At 38.1% G+C, this 9898-nt stretch overlaps 1 protein-coding gene across 1 annotated transcript in view; it reads left to right on the forward strand.

The window, feature by feature from the left end:
- LOC139124436 (plancitoxin-1-like) overlaps nucleotides 1–9432 on the forward strand; it is a 34839-nt gene extending 25407 nt beyond the window's left edge. Inside the window, exon 6 of the mRNA XM_070690567.1 lies at nucleotides 9287–9432. Coding sequence (XP_070546668.1) covers nucleotides 9287–9432 — 146 coding nt within the window. The remainder of the gene's footprint in view (nucleotides 1–9286) is intronic.
- The last annotated feature ends 466 nt before the right edge of the window (nucleotides 9433–9898 follow it).

Here is a 9898-nt window from a genome sequence, read left to right on the forward strand (position 1 = left end):
ACATAACATTTATTTGGACATTCATTGGCTTTTGACAATAATTAAACGATATAGATTCGTCAAACCTGGGAGTTGTAAGTGGAAACTGCAGACTCACTCACCCTTTATTCTATGGCGGTGACAACAATTGCATTGTCAAGCTCCTCTAGGATAGTAGCTCCTGAATATACCAGAAATGAGAAAATCAAAATGGTCATTCTATACGGGGCTGTCTAATTCTCAGTGCAGTTAATCAGTATTTTAGGGAACTAGTCTCATGCAGCTCTACCTGTTTCACAGTGCTGACGTTCACTTTAATTGGCCTCTTAAAAATTTTGACATAGTGTGGCCGTATTAAAGAATATACTGTTCTTTCACCTATGTCTAGCATTACCACAAATTTCTTCCATCGACTGTTTTCTCACTCTGGGATTCCTTAAAATGTAATCCATTTATCGGAAACACGATTGGAACTAATTTTGGATAATTGGAGGGTGAGGTAGCGTCGAATTAATCTGCAAATGTAACCCCATCCAATTGACCTTTTAAGGTACATACATGTTTTTATAAGTAATTTGTTTCATTGCAAATTCAGCTATAGGACACCAACTACTTTTACAAATTAAAAAATATATGAAGATCCAGTAATTCAAAATTAGTTCCAATCGTGTTCGGGATACGTTTACCCAACAGTGAATATAAACATGAACAAGAAAATTAATTTTGAGCGGAAAGAGTATTGTGTCGCATTCTTCGTGTAGTCATAAAAGTTCTTTCCATGCTCCTGCTGACTAAGATACGTTCCTAAAATATCAGAATTTGCTGGTTGTGCGCAATCAAATTCATAAAGACTTTGAAAATTAAAGGCATTGAATTCGTGTACGTTATATTGCCGCTTTGTATCTGAAAATGTAAAGTATTTCTGCTTTAACGATGTCTCGGACAAATTATTATATCCTTAATAGTTCGCGGGAAAATTTTCTTTTCTATAATCTGACTAGTAGACATTTCCGGTGAAATATCAATAAATCTATTTTGGAGGTTTCAAAAATTTGTCTTTGTCAGTTGCTAAAGTTCAGTGCAATTATTCTGTCTTTTTCGTTCTTCTAAAGATTTCAATATTTTTCTTTGAAATATTTCCGTGCATTTTGTAGTTATCCAAAGAGATAGCCTTTCCACAAAGTGTAAGACTGCTAGACCGAAACATATATCGCAAAAGTGCCACAGTCATTGCTTTGCTATTTTAACTTTAGGCTGAGTTTTCTTGAAAGTTCTAAAATCTGACATTGGACTCTATTTATTATTTTTGACATAAGCCCCTGTTCCAAAAGAGCAATTAAAATCGAGCCCATTTGAGTTAAGGCAATGAAATTCTCCGACGTAATTGATTGTAAAATATCAAAATATAGCAAGAACAAGTGTTTCACGGGTGGACGAATTGCGTACGGTTGCCAACAAAACTTGATGAAACAGTTCACCTTTAAACTTATTCCAGCTGGGCAGTCTTAACATTGACGCTGTTTGCTTCACATAGTCAAAAGCGTTATTTTCGAGCAAGCAAAATGAAAGACTGCGTGCTTCTTCACTGTCTATAATCCAGTAATTTGAATTCTCTGATATGTTCAATCGATAAAGCTTTGTGTGTACTAACTGTGGAGGATGTGGTGCAATAAAGTCCCCTAACCAACCAATATGAAGAGTAAAGCACTTTTGGCCACTGATTTAAAGGCCTTTTGTGGAATCGAGGTCAAAGGTCATCATGGTGATGGGAAATTTTGTCCAAAACTTTGCTTCCATACTTGTACCTTTGTACAAATAGTTCTATTGGAGGGCCAAAAATTAGACATATGCATAAATAATGAGGTACAGGGCGTGGCAAAATAGGGTCCCAAATCCCATCAAACACGAAATATAAAGGACTTGTGGTTACTGAGTCTAAGGACGTTTTGTGAAATAAGGTCAAAAGTCATCCTGGTCACGTGACATTTTGTCAAAATAAATTAATTGCGCCCAAATCTCTCTGTTGGTACAAAAATTAGACCTCTACCTCTATTGGCTTGCTGAGAATAAGAAATGCACATAATAATGATATTCTTATAATATTAAAGTCAAAGATCGGGGGCAACCCGAAAATTTTGGTTATAATTTAGTCCCATACTGGTCATTCTTGAATAGATATCAGCCTCTTCAGACTCTCACGTTGGCCAGAATAAGGTATTGCCATAGCTTAGCTGCTGTAGTTAAGGGCAGGTCAAAGGTCAAAATAATTTCTGAAAAAATTCCTTTAATTGCAAAATCGTCTTCTCAAAAAGGACAAGGCGCATGTCCTTTATTATCTGCTGAAGGTCACACTCATCTCTCTTTGCAAGATTTCTAGAAGATATAGTAGTTTTTGAGCAGATGGGGTCGTGTAAATGCAACTGAAAAATATAGCTGCGAGCAGCAATGACAGGTCCCAAGCAGTATTTGTAATACGACTAGTTTTCAATCGGGTTCGAACCCACAACATACGGCATCAGTCGCCTAGCGGAGAGGCCACAGAGAGAACCGCTCGGCTAAATCTCCACTCCCAAAAAAGAGTGGTTCAATAGCCGGCTAAGTTGTTACATTTTTCTGACTGAGACCGCTCCACACGTTGTAGAGTTCGTGAAGCACTCACGCACGCATGCTCACTATCACACATCGCACATACAAACTTTATCGAAGCGAAGAAACGAATTCATCGCTTTAACTTGGCGAACGATAACCTCGGGGACAGTTCTATGTAAGCTAAAGATGTCAAGCGTTGTCATAGAGGTCAAAGGTCATCCTAGTTATGTGACAATCTGGCAATAAATGTTGCTTTTAATAATCATACCTGTTCACGAAAAATCAGATGTCTAACTCTATTGAATACCTTAGAATGAGATATGCAAATTATTGAGTAGGCAAAGGATTTGGAGCTAAAATGTATCCTATCAATCAAAATATGAATAGTGTAACACTTCTGGCTACTGATTTATACATCTATTTTGAAATCGAGGTCAAATGTCATCCCGGTCACCTGGCATTTTGTTCAAAACTTTGCTGCTATACGTGTATCTGTGTATGGAAAATCAGAACTTTAGCTCTATTGGTAACCCCAAAATTAGACATACGCAAAATTAGTGAGGTACATGTGGCGCAATAAGGTCCCAAATTCCATCAAACGCGAAATATATTATTATATTACCTGTGGTTAGTGATACCAAGGATTTTTTTGTGAAATAGAGTACAAGGTTATCCTGGTCACGTGATATTTTGTCGAAATAATTTGCTTCTATGTCTCTTCCTAGTACCAAAATCAGATCTTTAGCTCTGTTGGCCTACTCAGAATAAAATATGTGTATAATAAATGAGGTATGACATGATGGGAGGGTCAAAGATCAGGGTTCAACCCGAAAGTTTTGGTGTGCAATTTGGTCCCATACTGGTCATCCTTCAATAGACATTAGCCCTTTCAGACTCTGACGTGGGCTAGAATAAGGTATAAGCTTCAGAGGTATAGTTCAAACGTCATATGAAATTCTGAAAAAATAATGCTTTAGTTTAAGAAGAAGCGACAAAACCGCTCGGCCAATCTCTACTCTTAAAAAGAGTGGTTCAGTAGCCAGGCAAAGCTGTTACATTTTTCTGACTGCGACCGCTCCACACGTTGTCACGAAGTAATCATTAGGTGTCGCCAACTAAGCTGTTCGTGCAAAAAGGCGTCCGTGCATATTTTTTCAGCGGGTAGGCAAATTTGAAATTTAATCAGTGGATGGGGAGAAAAATCGATATTGACTGTCGGAGGGGAAGACATTTCATCATTTTCAGTAGGCGGGGAGAACATCTTTTGACAGTCGGTATCGAAAAATACGTAGAGGGAGGGGAAAGCCATGGTTGATGATAAACATTCAGAGGAGATTAAACACAGAACTTAGAGAGGAGCAATGTTCTACGCTATACTGCTAGCTGCTGGCGCGGTTTTGTGTTGATCTAGGTTACGTAGCGGGCATCTAGTGAGTAACGGGGAATTTCAGTAGTGGGGAGAGGGCGGTGGGGAGCTTGATTTGTTGTGGGAGTGGGGACCAGGCAGACCATAGATACTGAAGGGCATTGGTATCAAAATTCACTGGGAGGGCACATTTTCCGTGTATGCAATTCAAGTGGCATACGAACAGCCCTATTTTCCCCTCAACATTTTAAGTTAAGGTCAAAAATAAGTTAAATTGGTATATCGGCCTTCAAATAATGTTTTTTTGATGAATTTGCGAAATCGATGAAATTTGCCAGTTGGCGTTACCTGACTCACACTTGTACACTCGATATCACACACTCCATCGCACATAAACGTTATCGAAGTAATGAATACATCATTTTAATTGGGCGACAGACAGCCTTGGAGACAATTCTGTCCACCAGCAGAGCTATCAACCTAGGATAGAAAATACGGCTATTTTTATCAGGTTCCAACTCACAACACAGGGCATCTCTCAAAAAAGAGTGGTTCAATAACCGAGCTAAGTTGTTACATGTTTCTGATTGCGACTGCTCCACACGTTGTAGAGTTCATGAAGCACTCACGCTTGAACACTCACTATCACACACTGATCGAGCACAAACTTTATCGGAGCAATGAATACGTCGCTTAAACTGGGCGAAAGACATTCTATGATTTTGATGTTGAAGATTTTCTAGGCACAGTAATACGATGGTTTCAACCGGGGCTCGAACCCATAACGCACGGCACCCTATCACTTAGCGCAGAGGCCAACAGACAAACCGCTCGGCTAAATCCCCAATCTCATAAAAGATTGGTTCAATAACCGAGCTAAGGATGAATTATTCCTTGCATGGAGGACTGACGTTGGAAAACATTTATCAGACTTCTTACGAATTCACAGTTATTCTCTACAGGTGTGCTGTGACGGAATTTTACCATTATAGAGTAAACATTGCCTGAATAAAAATTCTTGCAAAGCCCTAGCTTTTTTCCCTCTATGCGTGAATTTTCAGACGTATAACCCATATGATTTAATCACCTTCCGGACAACCATTGGCAATCTCTCATTTGTTGGCAGCTTCTTCAGCAGATATAACTAATGATTATATTGCATAGTTGAGATTATCCAATGAATGCGAAGATCCGAAAAATACAGCCATAACATCATTGCGTAAAACAAATGTAACATAAACCATTCCACCTTTTTTTCTAAAAGATCACCTGATACCCGTAGCAACTTGGGAAGTTCTGAGCAAATTGCAGGGTTCATTTTTTCACTCGCCTAACAGAACGTGAAACCAAAGGGGATGTGGTAAAGTCAGCGAGATCAGACACGGCTGCCAGCCAGTGTTCATGCTGCTGTATTGCAACTAGATTAAGGACAAACTATGCTTTTAGCTCGTTTGTGTGGTAATAAGTAATCAACATTATTGTCCGCGCCAATCTTTGTATCTTGATCAATTTTCACACCCCAGATTTCATAAAATTTTATGTTTTAAGCCTACTCTTAACCTTGAAATTCTTGTTATGTTTTTAGAGAAAAATAAAATGTTGTTGTTCATGTTTTATGCTTAATGCCCACACAGAAGGGAACCTCCAACAACCCCTTGGTTGTTTTCAGACCAGCTGAAAACCTTATAGAATTAAACAAGGAGCATCAATTGGTGTGTGTACCTCTCTTAGTATACCTAAACACGTAGATTTGTAAAAATATTTTCAGGCTGCCGGATAGTGAAACAACTCCAAAAAGGTTTGTGATTTGAGCCAGGGCAAACGCTAGTTACCGTGCATGAATGACTCTTTCATCTGTTTGTTTTTTGAATCCGAATATGTATGTTTGTATAACATTTTGCTGTCACAGCCACCCACAAGAGCTTGCCACAAATGAAATCAATTTTCTAGGATGATTTTTACGCTGTTGAAACTATTTGCTCGGTGCATGCTGTGGGCAGCTGTCCGTCTTTTTTTTTAGAGTGGATGGTTTGTCTGTGACAACAGTATGACCTAGAGCAGACATGCAGGAATCTATCTTTTAAATCCACTACTTGTTTGCTTGGACTGACACGGTATCACTGTTTGATGAAAGCTTACTGTACAGCTCACCACTAAACAGTTCACTTCATCATCCATTAGGGAGGCTTCAGTTATTGCAGAGGGATGGGCTTTGGAAATTTGACGAGGGTCTTTTTTAGAAAATGTCCCAGGTGAGGGTCACTTTCTATAAACCTATTTCTGGCGATGGTTACTTTCAATTGAAGCTAATGTTACATACAAGCTTTTGATAGCCCATTTGATATTTCCTGAATAGGAAGTCACCGCCGAGATACACCAATTCTTTTAAATACATACACAATATCAACAAGTTTTACAAGTAAGAAGATGCAGTGATATCCTACCAGTAAACACCTTGAACAGTTAAACTTTATGAAAGACAAGAGACAAGAGCATATGGGACAGGTGACAAAGTGTATATCAAAAATCTTCACAGTTCTTCAAAAAATCTTCACAGTTCTCTCATAGACTACAATGCCTAATTAATCAACATTTCTGTGAATTTCAAAGTCACATTTCTTGTTCACACGTGGACTTGTAACCACCCTAGAATAATCAAGAACATTAATGTCAATAATCAAGCATGTGTAACACACATATTTACCTTGTTTTGTATTGGAAAAAAAAATGTTCGTCGTTTCCTCGTAGACTGCGCGCTATGTATTATGAATCACCATTTCGGTGAAATTCCAAAATTAAATTTCTTGCACACTCATGGACATCTAACTACCCGAGTCGAATCAACATCATGATATCAATAATCAACCATACATTAACATACGGATTAAGCTTGTTTTTATTAGAAATTTATTCATAGATTCCCCGTATAAAATTACATAGATTCCCCGTACAAAAAAACTTACCAATAGACACCATCAGCAAATATATGAAATATCATGTCCCTTCAAAAATGCTTTCATGGTAAATTGCGATTCGTCCGCCCCCTATAATTTCTGTTCCTAACTCACAAAACAATTAAACCAATTGCTTTGTCAATAAGTTGATACTCTTTCAGTTATTCCTTGGGAAATGCTGCAGTGGTTGGAGGAGTGTTGAGCCTTAGAATCTTGGAGATTTAGACAAGAAAATAGGGGATGGTCACTTGTACAGTACAGGTGAGCATGGAATCCACAGGCCAACACCTTGTAATTACTGGAGGCTCCCTTACCAAATAGACACCAAAACTGGTCCGATAATCCGTATCATTTAAAATAAATAAAAAATTAAGAATGTCATATGATAAGTTATTGAAGATGAAAAGATCTGACTGCGTAAATTAAACATTTCGCATTCTTGAGATGAAAAGGCAACTGAATACTTTTACCATGTTTTACAGAGATTATTAATGGCCAAAACGAGTAGTTGGCAGTCTAGTAGATATTATCCCCTAGAGCTATTCTTTTAAAAGTACATTTTTAGTTGGTGTAAACATGTGGGGCAGGATGCGCTTACTATTTTCGAAACACCTGACATAACTTTCTGGTCTTTCTTTCATGAATTTGACTTTGCTTGTGTACCGTCTATTTACTGTCTGTTCTGTGCTGTTTTGTGTCTATGTTTACAACTATTGTCTTACGAATTCTGACCTAGAGTTATTGGATTATGGATTGGTATGATTGCGATTATTTCAAAACAAGTTGCCTTCGTAACTCTCCGTGACTCGCGATCAAATTGTTGTTTGACCAAATGTGAAATGTCAGCTAATACATTTTAAGAGCCAAAAATAGACAGATAAATAAATTTACGCGAACCATACAACAAAATGGCTTTCATCCTGCCGCTCTAGACAAGGCTACGGTCAGTGAAAAGATAGTAACCTCCAAATGTTCACACATTGTATAAGTTTGGTCGCAACTGGATTAACATACAAAACGTTGCTTTGACAATGATGCACACAGCAGGGCTTGAGTGTTTTACGAGACCATAGAACAACCCTGGCAAGACTAACGTTGCACGCATAGTACTGGTGTCTGTGCGTTTTAAGTGCATTTGAACTTTGCAGTAGCTGAGACTCTCTCAAAGCCCGTAACTGGCTACTACTTGTACGGTTTGACTGAGCAAGAGCAGGCTGAGTTAGTGTAGCCTCGCGATTCCGAAGCCAGCGTAGCAGGCTGCATCGACTCACAGAGAACCGGACTACACCGATCAAAATGCGTAGCAGCCGAGGGACCAGGCTTAGGTGTGGGTCCATAGGTGTGGTGTTTTCGGATGGGATTTCTCCGTTTTACAAGCTGGTTTTTATTTTTACGTTTTTAATACCGACAAAACGTAAAGTCAAAACCAGCCCGAAAAGGCAGATATCCCGTCCGAAAACATAACAGCTATGGATCAACAGCTAGGCTGTATTGTTAGCAAGTCCGGACACTAGTTGTGTGAGATAGTATTAACTCTGCATGGCGCACGGGGGCGTCACGGTGTTGATTCACTGGCAACGCCTCAAGTGGAGTCATGGCTGGTGCAGTGCCGTTTGTATCCCCTGCCGATCTTATCCTCGACCATTCTTCGCCGCGATTAGATCGGCAGCTGTAGTTGTCGAGATTCAATTCTGTTAGCGAATACGACCCCCATTACGAAATCAAAGTTATTATAAGGCTGCAATCACAAAAAAACATAAGGAAGGGGTTTCGAAATTTCTTAGAGTAGTAGTGGGGGACATGAGAGTTTAGTTCTTTATTAAGGGCAAGGGCCGAAAACATTTTGTTTCCTTTTACTTTTTACAGTTTCTATACCGAAGGCCTGGTAGCTCGGTAATTCAAAGAAAAATAAATAATTTTTTTTACACATTTCAATGTTAGTAATATTCAAACAAATTCTAGAACAGTGTTGTCGCGTTTAATGAATTCTGTGTCGGAAAAAATCTAAAAAACGAACGAATGGCATAGATTTTACGGAAATGAAAACAAGTATGCATAGTAACGGGGCAGCAGCTGCAAATGTTGGTAGTTTTTTTGAATATTTATGTGCAATGTATCAAACGCAGTTTGTTGTTGTATCTCTGCAACATGCTGAAACATACGATTTAATTTTGAGACAAAGCCTGCATAGTGATAATTAAATTAAAGTCCAGACTGAAAGTAATATGTCAATGATACAAATGCTCATACACATACACATGCTGTGTGCAAGATGTAAAGTGGACAGTTCAACATGATGTATGAAGAAGAGCAACATCGCAGTGCTATAAACTGAACAAAATATTTTCACAATTATCACAGTTAATACAATTACTGCCCTGCTACTGCCAACTTGCAGTGTCACTGTCACAGCATACCGGTAGAGACTGTGATAGTTTTGACTCTGATGTAGTTGAAGAAGAGTTTCGGTCAAATGACGCTCCCGAAAGTGATACTTATACACAAGATCGGGCCAGAGAGCAACACAAAGACCGGGAGATTTGACACTGATTATATCCTTGATTTTTAAATTCTGGCATATTAAGATTATCAAATATTAAAGAAAGAAATAGGGTCACCATACTTATTTTTCTACAAATAAAACAATGAATAGTCACAGTTTTTCCCGAAAGCACTTAAAATTAGTGTAATCATTTCAAGTTCATGAAATGAATGCAATTTGTCATTCTCATTGTATAACACTAAAGTAAAACTGTTCACAGTAAACACTTTAATTTAAAAGAAATAAGTGTGACTAAATTGTTATTTTTTACCAAATTTGTCATTATTACACCCAAACGTTCAGAGGTTAAAGTGTTAATTTTATGGAATATTTCATCCTTCCATTATTGTCGACTTTTTTAAACGACACGATTGGAATTAATTCTGGATAATTGAATCTTCATTTTATCAAATTTCAATAGCTCAATGTTGCAATATTACAAATTATATACCATAGAACAAGTGTGCA

This window comes from Ptychodera flava (assembly GCF_041260155.1).
Source record: "Ptychodera flava strain L36383 chromosome 23 unlocalized genomic scaffold, AS_Pfla_20210202 Scaffold_24__1_contigs__length_23054250_pilon, whole genome shotgun sequence".
NCBI lineage: Eukaryota > Metazoa > Hemichordata > Enteropneusta > Ptychoderidae > Ptychodera > Ptychodera flava.